The 21,902-nt window shown below is 46.0% G+C and overlaps 2 protein-coding genes across 3 annotated transcripts in view; both read left to right on the top strand.

Annotated features, from left to right (window-relative positions):
* The window catches only part of MYO3B (myosin IIIB), a 173,407-nt gene extending 172,195 nt beyond the window's left edge, over positions 1 to 1,212 (top strand). Inside the window, exons 36-37 of one of the 2 annotated variants that reach the window (XM_026046103.1) lie at positions 57 to 221; positions 338 to 1,212. In XM_026046103.1, coding sequence (XP_025901888.1) covers positions 57 to 189 — 133 coding nt within the window. In that variant the 3' untranslated portion in view covers positions 190 to 221; positions 338 to 1,212. Of the gene's footprint in view, positions 1 to 56 lie in introns of both variants that reach the window. The other variant, XM_026046238.1, reaches the window with a different exon arrangement.
* A 19,096-nt stretch (positions 1,213 to 20,308) lies between these two features.
* Positions 20,309 to 21,662, top strand: SP5 (Sp5 transcription factor). The gene is made up of 2 exons (XM_026039715.1): positions 20,309 to 20,359; positions 20,560 to 21,662. The coding sequence occupies exons 1-2, from the start codon at positions 20,309 to 20,311 to the stop codon at positions 21,601 to 21,603; spliced, it is 1,095 nt and encodes a 364-aa protein (XP_025895500.1). The 3' UTR covers positions 21,604 to 21,662.
* The last annotated feature ends 240 nt before the right edge of the window (positions 21,663 to 21,902 follow it).

The following is a 21,902-nucleotide window of genomic DNA, read 5'->3' as shown; positions in this document are numbered from 1 at the left end:
AGATACTGATGGAAAACTGTTTTTAAATTAGTCAATGTTGTTTGTTTTCTTTCAAGCCAAATCAAAGTGCTTGATGGAGAGGATGAGTACTACAAATCATTGTCAGTTGTTGAATCTATACCTGAAGATGAAGGTTCCCTTAGTTCCCCATCTCCTTCCTCAAGAGGAGTGTCTTTTGCTTGGAGCTGAACTTCACAAACTCTGTTCACTTATTAATGCTGGTAACAGTATTTTCAAACTGGTAATCTCTTCCAATTAACTTTTTGCATGTGTGTTTACATAATGTATTAATTCCAAGTATTAACTTTCTTTCACTAATGTAGGCTGTTTTTTGCAGATGTAAATTGTCCCATGTAGCTGAATTTCTGTAAGCAGTACCTCTAAAGGGGAGCAGCACTATCTGTATGTGTTGATACTGGCCACAGACGCACTTCAGCAGCAAGGTTAGCTCATACGGATCCGGCTCCTTGTCCCCTCTCCCCGCCAGCTGCTGTTCCCACCCTGTGCCATCCCTTCTGTTGTGCTAGCACAACTGCTCGTAGAGCTGTGTGGAAAATATGACCAAGGAACTGGTCTGGAAGCATCATATGGGGTCACAGTCAAAATGTTTTATGTTTCGTTAGACTGATTTAGAACATTTTGTGTTATAACTTCCTGTGCTTTGTGTGGCTTTTAACACTACAAAAATGTAGAGGGTAAAACAATCTCAAATGATGAAAGTGTAACTCAAAAATTGCCTCATGTTTTTTTCTTATAAAGTATTAGTTTACCATAAGTTTAACTCAAAAAATGATTCCAAATATAAGAAGCAAAGCAGTTTTAGAGATGTCATTTGATGTTTTTACACTCTACACAACCAGTTATGATTCAATATTCTTGTCCATGCAAGTATTTAATTTCTTTCCTAACCTCTATCTCTGTGCTCCAGTGATTGCTGTATTTCCATGGCCCTCTTGTATGTAATAGGAAAAAAAATGTCAACTGCATTTTTTTCTATTCACTTTTAATGTTTTCCAAATCATTAATGAAACAATATATGACTTCCTGTCGAATTCCAATGTCAAATACTTTGCTGGTAAATTTTTCCATGAGGAAGACTGCCTGTTTCGTCATACTCTTTACCTTCTGTTTCTGAGCCACAATTTTTAAATGTGACAATTCTTTGTTTCTTTTCCAAACAAACACTTACTAAAAAGTCTTGGAAATCAAATTTACATGTATGCACCACCTTATTAATTATCTCAAAATCACTTTTTTGAAGGAACCATACTGATTAAATTTGACTGTGTTTGATACAGACTTGAGACCTGTGCTTGTCTTTGTCCCTTCTTGAGCAGGTTTACCAGAACTGTGCTAGCAAACCTTCTTCCTTGTGGCCGTGCAGTCCACTCTTGTTCTTGAGCTACAGTATTTCTTGTTGTCAGGAGTTCCCTGCAGTGTCCTTTTCATCACAGGTCAAGGAGATGGCAGAGGAGATAAGGGGCAAGTGTAGTTTGAACATCCATAAAGATGATGGAAGTAAATGGTAGTCCAATACAAGCTTTATTTCTCCTAAAACACAGTAGTGAAGGCATGCAGATGAGGATGAGAGGATTCAGCTGTTCAAAAAAAGAACAACTCTTGCCTCATTTTCCACCTAGATTTGTGACAAGATCAAAAATAAACACTAAAATTCCGCAAGAGAAAGAGTTTTTTTGGTCATTCTCCACTGCTACACATGCGAGCATGAGTTTTAGAACCTTTACAACTTAAGGACTCCTTAAACATGAGAGACTTGGTGAATAGCTGCAGATGAGTTAATGATACTAGAAAATACAGTACAAATAAGTGTAGTAACTAATACAGTGAGTAGTAACTAACACAGATGTGTGCATGCAGATCAGTTTCTTTACATTTCATCAAAATGTAATGAGTATTCATTATACTGCATCCATGGAAAATAACATGCAACTTTTCTTTCTTTCTCATAATCCATGAAGTCTTCTAGTCAATTGATTGCAATATATCTGAATGGAAAATAACCTTATCTTGAAAGGAGTGAGATAATCTTTTGTGTTCTTATACTGACATAGATCATAGGGAACTCTAATGATGTGAGTGCTTTGTGGTTCAATTCCTCCTTTTGGAAAACTGTGGGAAAATAAAGTGTTAGTGTTAATGCAAAGCATATCATTATTATGTGTAGTTAATCAGTTTTTTCTGCTAGGTGGTAGTAAGGCTTCCAGTCAGGTATTATGTCACCTGTCCAAAAGCCAAAAGCACCAAAATGCAGCTTGAGTACCTTATACCGAGTGATGCATTACTCGGAGTAGTTTTATTAATTTGAAGTAGAAATAATGTGAAGTAGAAGTAATGTGCAGTGAAAAATCATATATAATTCAGTGATGCACTTACACCAAAGCATAAGTCCCACTGAAATCAATGGAATTTCAGCACATGATTTAGTGCTTTGCTGAAGGGGGACCCAAGGTAACAAGAGCAGCTTCAGAGCATTAAATAGTGAAGCACAAGGAAAATGCAAACAGTCCTTAGATATCTTTTTTTCTTCTTAGTTGTTAAGCTTGCATTAATCTCAGTAATGGACTTTAAAGAACTTTCATACCATATTTTGGAGCACTCTTTAATTGTATGGAAAGGGTAAAATACAGTGTTCTTGTTACATGCAGCATCACTATCTACATCTGGTAGTATTTTTTTCTAATGAGCTAAATATCTTTTTTTTTTATGTTGCAGTTACTGTTTAAAAAAAATGTTCTATGTTCTCATTCCTGCTACTTCTTGGCTAAGAACTGTTCAGAAAGCCAGACTGTGCACTGCGTTCATTCAGAACCTGTCCCCTCTTTCTTGAGTGTTTTTAGACCCCATTCAGTCGCCTTTTCTCAGCTTCATTTTAGAGCATATGGGTGCCTTTATTTCAGAACAGTCATCTTATTAAATATCATATCATGAGTTTGGTCTAGAGTACACTGTAATTGGCTGAAGAGATGAATTTTTGTTGCCGCTTTGGAAGATGCATTTGTTGAGCTGATTGAAGAGGGAGTGAATAGAGAGATGAATAGGGAGGTGGCTCAGATGTCTGTCACCTGAAGTGCTTCTTCCAAAATTCAGGTGTGCATCGCTGCTGCGGTGCTCAGGAGCGTCTTTCTCTATCACACTGCATCTGCCAGAGCTGCTGGCTGCATCTCGGAGATCTTGCCGTACTCGGCGCTGCAAGGGGTGTCACCATGTTGTGCTGAGCAGCTGTCCTGGAGGCATCGTGAGTGTTCAGCCATCAGCGCTGGGCAGTCTGTCCCACCAGGAACTGTATTTAGCTCAGGCAGTATTTGTGCTGGGTTGTGCGATAAAAGTAGGGTTGTGCAAAAGTAGGGTTGTGCAATAAAGGTAGTATTTTGTGAGGAAGCCTGCTCAGAAGCCTTTGCAGGAACTCGGTGAGACCAAAGAGCTGCCAGTTAGTGCAGAGCAAAGGTTCCTTGCTCCAGTGGCAAGAACTGGCCCCATTTAGGAATGGAGTTTCTTACAGCAGGAGCCGGGAGCTTTCCTGCAGCGCTGGCCCTACATGAGAGCATCACACGGAGCACGTGCAGTGCACAGGGAGCCTGAGAGCCAGGAGCAAAGGACCAGCAGCAACGTTTATCTGTGTGAGGCGATAAAAAGCCTCTCACTGGCCCTGATTAAAGCACTGTGCTACTGATAACGAGTTGGTGGAATGGATAGCAGTTAAAATGCAAAAATAAAATGGATTTTAAAAAGATAATTTCAAAAATAGATTGGTAGGATGTCATAAGAAACAGGGAGAAGGAGTACAGGAGGCATGTTGGCTTGTTACAGTCAGAAGGAGCATATTGATGTGAATTGCTTAGATTTTCTCATTTGGTTTTGAAACTATTAAAGCATCACTCTGATTTATTTATTTTCACTTATCTGGAAATATTAATATATTTAATAGTTCATAATATGACCTGTTCTTAATCACTTATAAAAGCAAAGCATGTAAATCATGCTTTGAACTGGCTACACAGAAGAAAAAAATATTAGATAGTGTGTAATAAAACAACCCCATTTGAGAAAATGAGAGAGAAAAGGATGAAGTTGAACAAGGTATTTCAGTAGATTTGCCCTATAGACCATAATGGTACTAGGAACAGATTCCTGCTGAGGACAATTTCTACTTTTCAGCTGTGGTTACTTGAAAACTCTGTGCCAGCAGGAATCAGGCGGGGAGCTTTGGGAGATTGATCATTTTCATTTGGTAATTTTAAACTTGCTTCTCACTTAAACATTTACGTTGTTCTTGTAACATAAAGGGACCTTAGAGTGTGAGTAAATTGCAGCTATCTTAAATTCTCCCCCACGGTGACATCCCTCATCCTCACTTTCAAAGTGGTGGAAAGGCTGTGAGTCACTAGAGGTCTTTAAAGTGGCCCTTGTCATGACATCCAAGGAGTCCTTGCTATTTTGGAGCTTAAACAATTTGACTATAAATTATATAAATCTGTAGAGTTTGCTAAGTTCAATTGACGTAAAGGTTGGTACACTTTTTCATAAAAATAATCAGAACCAAATTTTTCAGAGGCAGATAGAAGAAGTAATCCACACTGGACACTTCCATGATCATCTTCCTAGAAGTATCCTTCTAGGATCCTAACATAATTTAATGTTAGGAAAATTCAATTTCATAATTTCATTGAAAATTTCAGTACTAGGCAACTACTGGTCATCTTATGTCACTTAACATAGATGCTAAAAAGTTCTGAACTTTTCTTTTGTGATAGTAAGGTCTACACATCGGCACATACATTCTTCCTTCTCAATGCTATTTTTTGTCTCAAAAGGGGAAGAAAATCCTGGGAGACAAACAAACTCTGGCATCTTTAAATATCTCTGGTTAGCCAAATACTTAACAGTACATTTGGCTAGGAATAATGCTGGAGGACAGAAAAGTACCATCCCATAAGGAACAGTTAAGTAAGTTTAGCTCCAGTACATATACTAGGCACGACATGTAATAAACATATCCACCCTACTTTTTAATTCTGACAACCAAATACTAGAAATGGTGTCAGATGTGGCTCTTAGTGCTGGAAACACGTTTTGTAGTGTGCCTGCTCATCACGGCTGCTCTGCCTGGGAGGAGCTGCCACCGGTCACTCAGTTAAGAGAAAGGGTCGCTGCTTGGCAGAGAGGCGGCTCCAGCCTGGCAGGAGCAGCGCGAGGCAGGACGGGCGCGGGGCTCGGAGCCGTCCCCCAGGCCAGGCACGCTCAGGGAGACGCTCCGTGTCTCCTGGGACCGGCCCTGGGAGCTGCCACAGGACGAGGCCCACAGCCTGCAGCAAGGGCGCTCAGAGCCTTCCCGCACCGGCTGCTGCCGTGGCCCACATTAACGGATTGCTTGAGAATTACTGGAAAATGTTTCATTACATGTGTTAGAACAATTAATCTATATGTAGTCTGTGTTATCAGGGAAAAGGTCATTGTAGCAGTCATGCTTCCTAGTGATAAAGGCAGGTGGGAAAAACATCTTGGAGTTATGTTTCCAGAAGCAAGATTACATATTATTGACCAGACCAGCAATACATTAAATTCCTTTATTCTTCTGGACAAGGTTATTTTTTAACTAAGTTGCAGAGAGATTATTTTTGCACAATTTAATCGCATATTCTAGGACAGTTGGCAAATGGAGGTGGAAAGTCGGTAGGCCAAGATTTTTGCATTCTCCTGCAGAAGGTCCAAGTCCCCATTTGTGACCCATCACTAGGGGAGTTTAGCTGGAAGGTCTCATGCTGGTGCCTCGGTGGAGCTGAGCCGCCCTCGGGCTGCCCCTGGGCAGGAGGGCAGTGCTGCCGGGAAGGAGTGGGCGAGGGCGGCCTCCCTGGCGCCTCTGCCAGCACTGCTGTATGGGGCATCCTCGCCCGCTCCACAGCCTGAAGCCGGCTGCCGGGGCGAGGGGGAGGCCGGGCCGGCGGCAGCGCAGGGATCCTCTCGGGTCCGGGGGCACCGTGGTGGGGCAGGGTGCGAGTGCCCTGCGCCCAGCCGGAGCAGCAGGAAGTGCCACCTTCGCCGTACTCTGTCACGTGCTTTGTCCGGGCTCTTGGGTGGGTGCTGCTGCTCCTGACCGCACACAGTCCAGGCACCTGGCGGAGTTAGTGATACAGAGCCTTCCCTGGCAGCCTGGCCTCTGTCTGACTGGGACTGCAACAGCTCTGAAACAGAAACTTGTGGTTTGTGGTTACCACCAGCCCAGGAATGAGCGGTCCTCAATGCTGCCATAGGACAAAAACCAAAAAACAACTATTCATTTGAGAAAATTGCTTGTTATCCAAAGTCCCTAATTTCCATACAAATTCCTGAGACTGCTGAAAGCTGTAGATGAAATGAGAGGCAATTCAGTCTCTCACTTCATACAGTTGAAACTTGGGCAAGGCAGTATATCAACAACACTGGTTTTAGTTTGCTTTTATGCCTCAAGATGCAAATAAGCTGTAAAAGAAAAGAAAAAACACGAATGTAGCAGCCATTCTTTATATTGTTGATATATGGGATTAGTGTGATGGAAATGTACCGCCGGGTCCGAAGATACGTGCTATACTAAATGCAGACAGAGAATTAATTTATTTGATTAAATTGATCTGTTAGAAATAAAATTTTGAAAGAAAGACAAAAGGACAAATTTTGTAAACTCATGTTTTGATAAGTGTACTACCATCATCCCCGGCATTTTGGACTCAGTGCAGATTTACAGTTGAACTGCACTTGGAGCTTGGTGTCGGTTGATTATGTTACTCGTTTAACATTCCAGCGTGCTGCAACAATAATGCGACAGCCTGTGATAAAATGGGATGTGATCTAACAGGACACGAGCGGTGGGATGAGAGCGAAATGCTGGGTGTGCTGTGCAGTAGTTCAGGCTGGCATCTTCTGTGCCTTGATTGTTCATTTCACTGTCATCCTACTGAGCTGAACATTTTAAAAGACACAGCGTTTTTCCATCTGTAAGTCACAGAAAGACAGATGGATATGGAGCAACTCCACCTACAGCGCCTTGACTGAATGCCATTGCCCACTTAGTGGTAGAGAAATCCCTTCTGGAAAATTAAAGTGTCCTTAAATACGCAATATTGTGAGAAGCTTTTTAGGATAGGAACTTAACTGATCTTACAGTTGAAATATTTGTACTTCTTTTTTTTTTTTTAATGAGTGCAAGTGAAACAAACTGTTTCTTATCAGCCGAATGGCTATCTTAAGAACACCACATCTATTACACTGAAGTTAATCCACAGTCCTGCTACAAGAAACTCATCCTTATTAAAGTAACATTAAGAGCCTCTTTTTATTGATCTGCTCCTTTCACTTAATGATAGGAACTTACTGATGTTTTAATAATAACCTGGCAAGCTTTATCTCATTTTACTTCACTGTGTGTTACAGAAAGATGCTATGGAAACTAACTTAGCATAAACATTTTGCAGATGTCTTTAAAGGTTAGGGGAAAAAAAAGATTTAGTTGCACTGCATGTTAGCAAAGATGGCTGAAAAACTACAAGATAAAAGAGAGCCTTGAGTATGAACATCAAAGAATTGTTAATGACAAGAAATACCATTAGGGTTAGCATCCCTTTTGTTTCAGCCCCCTCACACCTGCAGTGTGTTGCAGATTCTCTCTTTGTTGGCACATGTGAATTACTTCCATTAGCATTTATAGAAAAGTGGCTGCAAAACAACAGAAATGTACCCCTGGTTTTCTCTGTTCCTTCAGAAAGTCAGATATTAGGTTCTCCGTGGGTTTCCTTCAAGGTACAGTATCTTATTGTTGAGGAGCCTGTAGAGCCGGGATTCCGTTGATTGCAAATGAGCTTGCTGAAAGGAGAGGGTCGCTTTTGTTACCGCAGCAGAAGTAATATAGGCAACTAGGAGAAGTGCACATAAGAAGCTCAGACATTAGCAATAGCAAAATCAGAGCGTGAAATTCAGATTAGCCCTCCACAGGCTGTGAGAGGGAGGGGGTATTGGAAGACTTGGCATGGCTAAAGGTGTAACCTGTTTCATTTGGCCCCTGAAAATTTTTAACAGATGGTGGGACCAGCTGTCTTTTTCAGCCATTTAATAAACTCTTCAGTGGTAACAGTTTGGGAAGTGGGGGGTTTTGGGTTTTAGGCCAGAGGAAAAAATAAAGAAATCTGTCCCAATTGTCTTTGCCAAATAGTCAAGTCTGGAAACATTACGAAAAGTTAAAGTGAAAAATCTAATTGATGATACTGTCCTGATTATCCATTTCAAAAGAAGAGGGGAAAAAAGAACTGTCTGTGCCCAAGTGGGCCAATGCATGAAAAATGCCTATTATGTTGTTATCTTTATCTGTCATTTTAATTTCAGCTCTTGCAAGGAAGCACATAATGAGAAATTTTAAATGAGCTGCAGAGTGAGAAATTGTCGTAGCTTTTGAGACCTGATAATATGTCAAAGCAACAGGCAAAATGACCTCTTGTATTAAAAACAAAAATAATATTATGTCTGTGATAGGAAAAAGTTCGCATTGCCAGGTGAATACAGCAGTCAACTTGCATGACACAGTGATGTAAAGTGATGATAAACTGCCGTTTTAAGGAATATACAATGTTCAGGCTCTAATAAAAACCTCAGCAAAAATGAGGATTTTTTTTTTTTTTGCTTATTATAACATGAGAGTTTACCAGATTACCTTACAACTCTGCTTCTTCAGTTAAATTAATTTATTTTTAAATGAACATTTCCAGCACAACACTTAAATGGCAACTCTCAATTATATGAGATGTTTTATTTAAAAAGCATGTCTGGTGTCTTTGAACAGAACAGTTCTTTTTGCACATTTACATGCTACCCAGCTGAGCAGCCAACCCTTCCATTTGACAAGGGCTTTGTTCTGCCTACAGGCCTATTATAAGCCCTAGATTGTTTGCCCTTAATAAATTGCAACAATAAGACAGAAACCTCTTTCAAGTTAAGAGAAATAAAACGCATTGCCTACATAGCAAAGCATGTGAAGTTTAATAATGATAACAGAAGCATATCCACTATATCCCATTTGCTTTGCTCCCAGATCTCTGCGGTTAAGATAGCCCAGAAAAGTTAGTAACTTGCCATACATAGCGCAGAAGATTAGAGAGAACAACAGTCAGACAAAACTCTAGCTACAGATTTTTTTTTCTCAATATAAAATCATAATGGATGCTATGTATCCAGCACAGCTGGAGCAAAACCTGAAACATTAACATGATTATGTGTAGAGCAGAAAAAAATATTTTTTAATTTAAATGAAACATGATTTCATGTTAGTGAGAGGAAGAAAGAAGAGTGGGAATTATTTAAATTAAAGAATTTTTACTATGCTCCGGTGAACTGATGTGTGTCAGCCTGTGTGTGCCTTTCTGGCCCTCTGCTGCATCACAAAGCCCTACCAATTTTGCTTTTATAGCAGCTAATGGACATTCTTTTGTGGCTCAAGTGTTGGGAGCTTGTGATCTTAAACAAAATTGTTGAGCCCTGTTTATGAGGCCCCATTTGTAACATTCAGCTGTCAGCTGCAGTGTTCACGTTTGCCCGAGATTGTTAAAAACTGATACCTGTGTTGAACTTGGATCTTCTTTGTGCTTCTCACTTTAGCTGGAAATTCCCAATGATTTTTAGAGTATATCTGCTATGCTAAGTGCAAAATAGAGAGATGCTGAAATGCAGAAGGGACAGAGGTTTTGGGCCCCCTTTGCGACAGTAGAGTTTAAAATAGTAGGTGTGCCCATCAAGAAGCTACTAGGTACAGGCAGCTTGAAAGAGCTGTGTCTAATAGAAACTTGTTAGTAGCTCAATGTAGTGATTTCAGAAAGAAATTCCGTTTGCTGATTCGTTTATAGTTTATGTTCTGAAAAAGGTTAATTTTCATTTGCATATCTTGAGGATATGAATATTTCTTTGCTTTGATAATAGGAGAAATACACTCAGGACTTTGAATGTTGCTGGCAAGCTACAAGTACAGTGACACACATGTTTACAGGAAATGTGCTGTTTATGGCAGGTACTGATTTGACTAGGTTAAAGGCTACCTTTCCTTATTTTGAAGTATTTTTGAGCTGCAGACTGACAGTGTGAGAGCTACCGGGTGTTCTCTGGGGAATGTGCAGCACTGCAGATCCCGCCGTGCGGTTGTCCTGCGCTCTGGTCGGTCGCGAAGTGCTGGGAGCCTCCCCGTCACCGAGCCCTCCCTGGAAGGGGGAGCCGGTGACCAAAGTGGCTTCTTTTGTGTCACAAAGAATTAGAGGAGGATACTTGGTCTCTGCCCCTGTGCAGTGAGAAGGTGCCAGCTTCACTGCTGCTCCAACTGCTCCACCAAGCCAACCAGGGAGCGCGGAGCTTGTCCTCTCTGCGAGGGCAAACCCCTCACGTCGCCCGCAGCCTCCTACGGGGCACGCTCTGTGTGATCCAGTTTCGGAGGTGATGCTCAGAGGAACAATTTTGAAAGATAAACATGAACAGAGAAGTAGTGAGGATCTTTGATGAAGGGAAAGATTAATGAAGTCGGGGACAATGGAGTATAAAACTGTGGTGTGGAAAGAAGAGAGAGGAAACTGCTTGAGAGAATAACAGAAACAGCCTTGAGCTTTAAAAATAACCCTCATTATGTGCTGTGTTAAAGGCTTAAATCATCTTGCTTAGCCTCTAAGATGCTAGAAAGCCTCTCTGACAGGGAAGAGGCAAATGGGACAGTTATTCTGAATCCAAGTAAATGTTTTTAGAACGCAAACTATGAATGGACTAATAACTGGAGTTCCAAAAACAAAATACAGTTTTTAAAATAAAGAACTCTTAGGTACTGGCTTTTCTGCAACAGAAAATTGATTAATTAATTGCCATGGTATTAAAAACCAATATTTTGAGATCCAGCTCCTCTTTCATAAATCATTGAAAAATCTTTCCTTTTTTTTTTTGGGGGGGGGGGGGGCAGGGGAGGAAGGGACGCTGGAAGGAATCAGCTTTAAAACTATTAAAATCATTACTATTGTTATGTTTTAAAAAATTACTGTAACCCTAAGAAAGAATATTTCCCGTCAGGAGTCAGTTTGAGTTTGCAAAAAATACAAACTCTAGCAGAATAGGAAGAAACAATTCTGTAATTATATTATTTTTAAAAATAGTTATTGTCCAATATGCTAGAAACTTAGTAGCTGGAGCCTTAGAGATAGCCTACTGGGTAGGTGATAAAAATCATAGGTAGGTGAGAAATAGTATATTTAATTAGCAGATCCTTTTCCAAACTCAGATATTACCTTCATAGATATGTTATTAGATAGCATATCCATCTAGTGGATTTATCTTTCCTATTTGTATCTGAACAAATATAGCTGTGAGCCTTCCTCTGAGGAGTATGTTTTCTTTTGTAAAAAAAAACTCTCTAAAAATTAAGAACTTACTTTCCCCTGGTTTGGCTGGGGTTCATTATGTTACAACAAAAGTTTGCTTTTTTGCATAAATTGCCCAGAGATGAGTCTCTTTACATATCTCCAACATGTATTTATCTTTGCACCTTCAGATTATATTGTTGAAGAGAGATCAGATATGAAGATACTAAATTATATCACTTAGAATTTTCTAGCTCAATCCTGTAAAAATCCAAGCTTCATTCAAATATCTGAGTATGTATGCTGTTATTTGGAACGCTTCAAACATCCATCATGATGGGAGCATGTCACTTACGCTGTAAATAATCCCTGTAATCCTACAGCCCCTGGCTTGAGGGAACTGGACAAGCATGGATCACATAGTAGCTGGTAAGAAAAGAACAGAGAGTCCCAAAACTTGCCTCATATAGATTTAAGGTTATGTGGCAATGTGCTACGCCGACCATCGGATTCTTGATAGCCAAGAAACAAAGATGGTCACAATTTTTTTTTTAAACAAAAATCTAGAAAGTGTGCTGCACACAGTGCTACAGTAGCTCTGCCATTCTGGAAGTGGCTGTAGGCATTGGAGTTCATCACGTACAGCCACATTCACTGTGTTGTCAGGTATGTGGTGGTAGAAAGCTTCTCTAGAAATGGTCTGCAGAGCTCTAATTAAGACGGAAAAAAAGTTTTAGGAATGAGAGGTCTACTTAGGGTGGAGGAAAATCAGCCCTTCTCACTGCCTCCTTATGCAGGTGATCTCAGTATTGATAGTTTGGAGGGAATGAGGTGAGACATTCTGTGATATGATCCTATAACCTGTGACCCTCTGAGCTTCAGTAGGGTTAATTTGCAGCATGGGACAAGGTATGTGTTATGTTTCCATTGGAAAAAAAGGAATATTAATATGCTGCATCTTCATAGACAAGTTGTGAAGATAAATGCTTCAGAGATGATGCACTCAGCACCCCAGTTGTAGGAACACAGAGGTGTTGACTAAAGCTCCTCCCAGTAACCCCCCCTCCACCATTTGATTTTTCTATTCAAGGCTGTTCCAAGGTTCTCCTCATTGATCCAATTCCAAAACTTCCCCGTTTCACTTATGTTCTTTAAAAAAAAAGGAAAAAAAAAAAGGTCTGAATGATGCCCATTACTTTAGACAGCCTCTCAAATCCACTACACTGGGGTACCCACATTCCCAGGTGCTGTTCTCCTTCGTTATATGCCATGTACCTGATAAGCTCGGCAGGTTTACAAAGAGAGAGCGAAGGGTACACTTATTTAAGTATATTTAAGATGAAAAATATTTGTGCGAGTGGCTGGAAACAGGGAAAGAACAAAAAATTGGAGAAGTAAATTTCCCACTCTTTATCTGTGTATCTGTGCTGAGCGTATATGGGTTGAGTGTCAGAAGAGGCTGTATGTGCCTGTATAGGAGACTTCTGAGTGAGATGCTATTTGAACTGAATAAGAACACCCCACCGAGATGAAAACAGCTTCAATCAATCACCGAGAGTAGAGTGAGCTGCTCCATTCATCTTGGTATTCTCATTACCAGCGACCACAGCTCCAGTGTGTGCGAGTCCTTGCTTATTCTGAGCTTCTCCTGCCAGTGTCAGCACCAGCACAGTGCCTCCTCTGAGGTTACCCGGTGCTGGTCTCACCACCTAAAGGGTTAACCTTTTGCCTCCCAGCGTCCTGGCTTGCACAGGGAAAGGAGATTAAACTTACCCTGTAACACACACAAGCAGGAGCTGAGATCTTGGTCAGCCAAGGGACTGTGAGAAGGTTGGCAGAGAGAAATTTCTGCTGTAATGTGACAAGAAAGTCCTAAGCTCCAAGGTATGCCCATACATCTGTCCAGTAATATGAGTTCAAAGTCTGTACAGCTGTGTTTCCTATTTTCCACATCCCTCCTCTGATGCTTTCCAGTTTTTAATACTTTACTTAGAACTCTGCAAAAGGTGTATAAGTAATAGAGGGGCCAAAAGACCAAATGGATGAACAGGGCTATTGACATTGTCACATTTCTGGGTATGGATGAGAAAATACCAATCAGCTGTGACTTATGTCGTAAACAGAGGAAGTGGTTAGTTTTATAGACACTGTGATCAAAATCTCTGCAAGGGCTATAAAATACAGAGCAGGAACTGGTTTGATGACCAATGAGACATATGGTATCTAAATTAACAGAGAGCATAGGATCTCTGAGGAGGAGGTCATCGGGGTATCAGAAAGCTGAGGCAAAAAGTTCCTTTTGTTTTTTTCCCACATTAAATTCCTGAGATAAGGTAATGTTATACTTATATAGAAAACCAGATGAAACTGGAAATGTAACTTTCTCTTGAGTCTTTGTTGTAGAGTTTAATGGATGAGTGACACTATAAATTCCCAGAACTGTGTTTTTTTCTGTTAAGGTAATTTGGGAAGAACTACCTCTCACCTGACTTAATGCATTTCTAAATCTTGATTTAAGGAGGATTTTAATTACTCTGTTCTCTTATAAACATTGTTTTACTTCTAGAATGCAAATGATCTTTCCCTTAATGTAGAGTTAAGTAAATGAGAACAGGCAGGAGATACGGTTATCAGTTGATTTATGAATATCTCATTAAAGAGGATCATTGGCACTATAGAATAGCTTCTTCCTGAATCACTCCACGTGCCAACTACACTTAGCATGTGTAGCAATGGTAGTGAAAAAGTAGCAAATCTTGAGCCCTGCTATGTTTTTATAGGCAGCTATTTCACTGACTTCAGTAAGAATTTGGACTAAACATAGTTGTTCAGCTCTGTACTGTAATGTACTGGTAAGAAACACAGAATTTTGTAAAGTTAATCCAATGGCAATGAAAAAAATGCATTTTTTATGGCAAACTTTCTTACTTTAAGATAAAAAAAATGTGGGAAATGGCTCCTTATGCCTTGCTGTGACCTCCAGAGAAGCACTCAGTGCTTGTCATTCTCAGATTTCCTCTTATTCCCCTAACACGTGTTTCAAAGTGGCTCGTGTGATAGATATACACCACTGGGACACTGAAGTGGAACACTGCAGTATCTCCCTTATTTATTTCCCAGAACAAATAACTCAGAATACATTTTCATTGTATTGCATCCTGTGGTCTTCTCCTAAGACACTTCTCCCCTTCATATTTAATACACGATTTTCTCTGCTCCGTGCTAGTAGGTAATGGGGACTTCCTGCATGTAGAAGGCAAAATACGGATTTGAGATTTACCAAGAGAGAGAAACGAGAGAGGTACCAGTTTGAAGGTCATTTCTTTCTGACCTCTGTCTCAGAGACCCTAGTAGAGCAAGAAAAATGCTGTTAGCCATTCAAATTGGAGCAGCCTCCACGAACACGCCAACCTCGTGTCTTTGGGAAGAACCTGTTTTTCCCTCCTATTCTCCTGGGCTAACATCTGGTCATGCTGGACAAGGTCCTGAGTGATAGGACCTGGTTGAAGAGCGACACGATCCCGCGCTGGAATTGCTTGCTTTGGCTTGGCACGAGCAGGAGGCGCTCGCCGTGGCCAGCGCTGCCTCGTTTGGCACCTCGGGCTGCTGAGCAGAGCTGGGGGAGCTTTGGGATCTGTGAGGAGAAGCCTGGTAACCCGTGAGCAGGACTACGAGGCGTGGAGCTGTTCTTCCCAAGGCGGAAACAGGTGTGTGAGTGACCACAACCGAGCTCCATGTAGAGCAAGGAAGGAAGCTGCCCCTGCTGCTGATGGTGAGAATTGCTTTGTTTTTGTACAGCTCTGTAAGGAGGGAAGCATAATATAAGCACAGTATACTATTGTTTTTTTATTATTTATGGAATGTTTATTTTCAAAGTTATTATTTCAGTGAATTTGTGTTTGCATAGTTCACATCATTGATGTATCTATTATCCTTTAAGACTAAGTCATCAGGGGAAGATGTGACAAAGAAGAAACACTATGTCCGATGTTTCTGAAAGGGCTTTTCAGCCAGTCTGACAGGGCAGTTTTAAAATTGTTTTGTTGAGATCAGGAGAGAAGTCATTTCAAAATTAAAACCGAGGCTTCTCCCTAGCCCCGTCCTGTGGTGGTGGCAAGGGGACTATGGTTTTTTCCTTACTGGCTGGCTGAACAGTTGCCGTTGCCTGGCGGGTTGTGCTGCCTGCCTGGAGGCCGTGTCCGGGGCCGTATCCAGGGCCTTGTCCAGGGCCGTGTCCAGGGCCTTGTCCAGGGCCGTGTCCAGCGCCCGTGCAGGGCTAGGTCTGGCCGGGCAGAGGCGGTCGCTGCGTGGGGCCAGGGGCTGCTGCCGCCTTGGAGCGCCCTGTTCCGGCAGTGCGGAGACTGCTCTAAAAATTTGGCTCTTCTGTGTCCCTTTCAAAAGCTCTTCAGTGGTGGGGGACACCTAGTTGGTTGTCTCAGGTGTCTGTTATGTATCTAACATAATAGCAGTTTGTGTATACATATGCAAAGCTGCCATAAGCTACCACGAAAGCACTGCATGGAGAGGGGCTAGGGACAGGCTGTGCAGAGGTGCCTGCTCCATGTGCAGCGGCTCCTCGTTTCCCAAACTGCCGGTCGCACAGGCATGTCTCTATCTCTGCTTGGACTCTCCCGGTGCCACTACTGGGCAGTTTCCTGTGGTCTTTTTAATTTCCCAGCTACAGTAGTGAAGTTGCTGAAGATTTGTATAGAGCACTTAAACTTTGGAAGAAGGTTGGTGGATTTGTTATGGACTCTGTAGTCCTTGAAGAACAGCTTATTTTAGCAGTGGTTCTGTTGACAAATATTGCTATTAGAAAAATCTATTTTTGTTGTTTCAAAATGCTCTAAAATTACAACAGAAGCTCATTAAGTGCCAGGTGTATTTTGCAGATTTGAATTTATCAGTTCGGTTAAATTAACCACAATGTGACAGCTGTATGACTATACAATACGAAAGTGCAAGGCAGAACAAGATTCTTTCAGTCTAAAACTTTGTGCTCTAAAACTCTGTTTGCAGCTTTAACACAGTATGGACACAGACAGCTGTTTAATTTGTCAGTAAATGTACTAAATAACTAAAATTAATTACCACAAGAAGCAGTGTTTAGATATTGCACTCTGTAGTTAAAAAGATGCAATTAACAGTTTAACTACCTTTCTATTACATAGTGAATAATTACGATGTAGGAAAATAGTGCGTATATGTGTATTTCGACTCATTAAAAAAATGAGCCCATTCAGCATTCCCCGAATGAATGTATTTGACCAAATACACGCAAGCTTTTTTACCGAGTGCTTCCCAGAGCGAGAGGACGAGCAGGGTGCATGCAGCAGATCATTTTCAGCTGCTCTCCAGATCTTGGCTCCCTTTCCATTCTGCACGAGTCCATTTCTAGCTATTAGAGTTGTAAGGAAAATGCAGCAGCGTGTGCTAGAGGCGGGAAGGAGTTTCCTGAGCGTTTGAAACAACCTTTTTGATCAGAAAGGTGTCCCAGGTAATCCAAGGGGCGCCAGTAATAACACTCTCAATATTGATGCAGTCCCAACTCCGACTGCTTTTAAGGTGTGGGAGCAAGGGGAGGAAATACATCCAGAAACGTTCACCAGGACTCCGGAAGGCGGGAGGAGGAGGAGTCACCGAGGTCCAGCTGAGGATGGAGCAAAGATGAATGCATTAAGATATTTAAAGCTTTTAACAACAAGCAGTAAAACTGTGAGGCATAAAATTTGTTTTACTTTTCTTGGAAGGCAGCTCAGCTTTCAGAAGTTTTGGAAATCCTGTGTTAATGTTCCTGAAATCCAAACCTAGGCTGGGAAATGTTGAGGCAAGCCTTTAAATCCTGACTATGCCATTGCATGTGCCTTGCCTGCATTTTTGTGTTTTTCCATTGCATGCACAAAGACAGAGGACTTCGTAGAAAAAAAATCTTTCTTTTCATTTTCACTTCCTGCTAAGATTCCTGATAAAATTTTGGAGGTGTAATTACATCAGAACTCTTGGTAGTGTGATAGCCAGTAAACAAGCTGTATAAACTAGCATGCAGGAAATGTGAACTGGTGGCTCCTCCTAGTACACTTGTGTCAGTGCTGTTGCCTGGCATAAAGGGTGAATATGCCCGAGTAAATAGCAGTAGTGTCAAGAGAACAGCGCTGCGCGTGGGCAGGCCGGGGCCGGGGGCTGCAGCGGGGGCTCGATGGGGCTGCAGCCGGCGCTGGGGCAGGGAAGTGCTCCGGGGCAGCACCAGCCCCTCAGGCAGGCGTGCGTGTTAGGCCTGTGGAGGGACCACTGGCACCTCAACAGCTGTTAGGCACAAACATTTCTTTCTTGCTGTTAGGCACGAACATTTATTTCTTTCCAGCTTCATTCATGTAAGACAGTCACTCCAGGACACTGGAACTTGGAAAGCCCTGATTTTGAAAACATCTGCCTGTGAAGGTGCTGGTGGTGAGTCATGTTTTATACCCGCTGCCTTTAAGTCACCCACGGGCATCTAGCCCAGCACGGCCTGACCTGCTGCAGCCTCCTGGCTGAGAGGCAGGGGCAGAGGCAGCGGGGTCCCCTGCCACCCGGCACCGGCAGGGCCCAGCCAGCACCGACCCGTGCACGGGTGCCACTGCCCCGGGTCTGCGGGATCCAGCTCTTTTGGGCCAGGGAAAAAAAAAAAAAAAAAAAAAGTTGAAAACCCGAACAGAACAGTGACTGCGGGGGCAGGAAAGCAGGAAACAACCTCTCCGTCCCCACGAGCCACATGGAGCCCGGCTCTGCGGGGACTGGTCTCGGGCTTGTTCCTCTTCCCCGGTGTCTCCTGGCCTCATGCGAGGATGTAGCGGAGCCCATTCCACTTGGAAAAGGAGCCATGTGTAACAGGATTGACGTTTGGCCTTGATACCTGTATCTCCTGATAACTGAAACAAATTTCTAAAGTAAATACTTTACTTTGATCTTCCAGCCCTGCATTTTTAATGACAGCACTGAACATCACTTCATTAAGAATAAATTTCAGGAGACTGAATGCTCCGAGTTTGAGCAGTAATTATTTGTACAGAAAACTATGACTGCAACTTTTCATTATTCAGCCCGTCTCCAGAAAGGAGAAAATATTCTCGATTTTAAGTCATGTGCTTTCTCCGATGCAGATTTATGGCATCTGTCCTGTCACATCTGTACAGACACTCGCCCAACTTTCCACTAGCTCTGTTGCAACATGACGAATCCCGTTGGTTCTCGAGCTGCCTGGGACAATAACGCGCACTAACGGCTGGGGAGAAGCGCGGGATGCGCCACGACCGGCTATCGGCTGTCGCTGCGTTAGCATCTGCCGCCCAGGTCATTCCCGGGGCAGATCTTTATTTTGTGAAACGAATTCCCCGAGTGGGGCGGTAGTGGCGGGACAGGGCACGGGCCCCGCGGGGGGCCCTGGCGCGGGGACGAGCCGCGCGCGGGGTCGGTGCCACCCGCGCCCGGGCGGTGACTTCGCCCCGGGACCCCGTGCGGAGCCGTGGGAGAGGACTTGGCACTTTAATCCCTTCAAAGAACCGATCTAATTCAAGCGCTGCAACTCTTGGAAGTCTTTGAGAGGACAGCGATTGTTTCCCCAGGAAGGCAGATAAGGATCTCTGTGTGCTGGCGTTTAAAAGGGCTCCGCCGGCGGTGCGAATACAATTGAACCCGGCGACTGCTGCGAGCATCGAGTTACCTGGGCAGGCGGCTCCGCGGGCCCGGGGGCTCCCCGGGACGTCCCGCGACGGGGCCTCCCCAGCGGGGGCCGCGGAGCAGAGGGGCGAGCGGCGGGCGGGGGGTGTGCGGGGCTGCGCCCCAGCTGCGCCCACGAACGGGAATGTCCCCCCGGGGCGCAAGGGAGGCAGGATGGGTTCCTCCGTGCCCGCGCTGGCAGTCCGAGGGGTTGCAGGCTGGGCAGCCGGGGCTGAGGGTGCGGCGGGACCGGAGTGGCAGTTTGGGGGTTCCCCGCAGCTCTCCCCACCCAACGGGCTCAGCGGGGCCGCGGCGGGAGCCCCTGCGCGAACGCAGCCGGCCTCGAAAAAAATCTCCGTCAGAGAGACTCCTGTCTCCGCTTAACGAATTCCGTGTTTACAGGCGGCTCCCGCTAGGCAAGAGGAAACTTTTCCGTGTCTGTCGAGGGTGTGCGAGCCTGGGCGCTCGCTCGCCGCCCTTTCCCCGCCGCTCCCGCGCCCCGGGCGGGCAGGAGCCCGAGCGCGGCCGGCGCGGGACACGCGCGGCTACCGGCGCGGGAAGCGGCAGCCGAGACGCCGGGGAAGTTTTTGCAACTGGGATCAGGTGAACTCGCCGTGCTCCGAGCGGCGCCCTGAGGCATCGAGCACAGCGGCGGAATCCGGAGGCAGATTTCGCGGGCGGTAACAAAGACACGGAGTCACTTTAGGGGCCTGCCACAAATTCTTAATTGTAAAAAAAAAAAAAAAAAAAAAAAAAAAGGAGGGGGGGATCCAGTGTCTTGCACATCCAATGCGAGGGTCTCCAGGCGGTAAGGGGTCCTTTGATCAAGAAAATCCAATTATTTGTGTATATACATTTCCCACATAGTGATTACTTCATTAATTGTCCCGCCTTTATCTCCTCCCTTCCCATCCCCCCTAATAATCAGTTCTTTTATCCAGACCAACAAACACACCATAGGAGCTTTGTGGATTCAAAGGATTTGCTTTCGCTTCTGAAAGAGCCGCTATTCTTTGATGATTGGGTAGCGGCAAACTTCAAAGCCATAAATCTTCCCTCTGACTGGCTGGCGGCCCAGCAAAGTCCTTATCAAATTCTTGGAGGTGATCCTGGTGCAGCCAGACGGGCCGCGGAGATCGCGCCGCGCGGGGGGCGCCGCGGGCCGCGCCGCGCGCACGGGAGGCGAGCGCGGGAGAGCGGGCAGCGCCTCGCCGGCCCCCGGGCGCCTCCATGCGCGAGCCGCGCTAGCCATGGCCGCCGTGGCCGTGCTCCGCAACGACTCGCTCCAGGCTTTCCTGCAGGTCAGTGCGGGCTGCGGGCGGCACCGCGCCCCGCGGGCGGGCGGGGAGGCTCGGGAGGGCCGGTCCCGGCGCGGCGCCCCGCGCAGCGCACGGGGATGGGGACAGGGCAGGGGACGGGGCGGCCGCCGCCTCGACGTGCGGCTCTCGGCGCGTGGCGGGAAGTTGGCGCGCGTGGGTAACGGGCTGTGCCTCCCGCGCAGGACCGCACGCCCAGCGCCTCCCCGGACGTGGCCGCGCACTCGCCGCTGGCGCTGCTGGCCGCCACCTGCAGCCGCATCGGACAGCCCGGCGCGGCGCCCGCCGACTTCCTGCAGGTCTCGTACGACGCGGCGCTGGGATCGCCCTCGCGCCTCTTCCACCCGTGGGGCGGCGAGATGCCCGCGCACTCGCCGGGGGCGCTGCCGCCGCCGCACGCCGGCCTGGCGCTCACGCCGCCCAAGAGCCACCTGCCGCCCTCCTTCGGGGGGGCGCACGAGCTGCCGCTCACGCCGCCCGCCGACCCGTCCTACCCGTACGAGTTCTCGCCCGTCAAGGTGCTGCCCTCCTCCATGGCGGCGCTGCCGCCCAGCTGCCCGCCCGCCTACGTGCCCTACGCGGCGCAGGCCGCGCTGCCGCCCGGCTACTCCAACCTGCTGCCGCCGCCGGCGCAGCCCTGCCGGCAGCTCTCGCCCAACCCGCCGCCCGACGAGCTGCCCTGGTGGAGCATCCCGCAGGCGGGCGCCGCCGCCGGCTGCGGCCACCGCTTCCCCGGCGCGCTGCAGCGCGGGCTGGTGCTGGGCCGCTCGGACCTGGCGCAGTACCAGACGCAGATCGCCGCCCTGCTGCAGAGCAAGTCTCCCCTGGCGGCCACGGCCAGGAGGTGCCGCCGCTGCCGCTGCCCCAACTGCCAGTCGGCGGCGGGCGGCGCCGCGGAGGCGGAGCCGGGCCGCAAGAAGCAGCACGTCTGCCACGTCCCCGGCTGCGGCAAGGTGTACGGCAAGACGTCGCACCTGAAGGCGCACCTGCGCTGGCACACGGGCGAGCGGCCCTTCGTCTGCAACTGGCTCTTCTGCGGCAAGMGCTTCACGCGCTCCGACGAGCTGCAGCGGCACCTGCGGACTCACACGGGCGAGAAGCGCTTCGTGTGCCCCGAGTGCGGCAAGCGCTTCATGCGCAGCGACCACCTGGCCAAGCACGTCAAGACGCACCAGAACAAGAAGCTCAAGGCGGACGGCGTCAAGCGGGAGGACGCGCGCGACCCATGACCGCCGCGGCTCGGCCCGGCCCTGGACGCGGCCGAGACCGGGACCAGGACAGGCGCCGCCCGCCCCTTCGCGCTGGCGGCGGGGGCCGCGGCCCGCCGCCTTCAGGGGGAAAGACTGGACTTTGGTGTACAGTTTATTTAATAGTCCCGTTCGAATACGCGTGTTTCCTTCTTCTTGCCCCGGCGCCGTGCGGGGTCTCCAGCATGAGGTGTCTCTGTAAAGCGACTTGCAACTGCAGCGCGACAATAAATACGTTAACCCTGGGGCCGCCTCGGGAGGGCCCCGCTGAGTCGGTCTCC

Source organism: Nothoprocta perdicaria, unplaced genomic scaffold (genome assembly GCF_003342845.1).
Source record: "Nothoprocta perdicaria isolate Ctin4 unplaced genomic scaffold, notPer1 scaffold_0, whole genome shotgun sequence".
Classification (NCBI taxonomy): Eukaryota; Metazoa; Chordata; class Aves; order Tinamiformes; family Tinamidae; genus Nothoprocta; species Nothoprocta perdicaria.
This window is presented reverse-complemented; position numbering and strand designations above follow the sequence as displayed.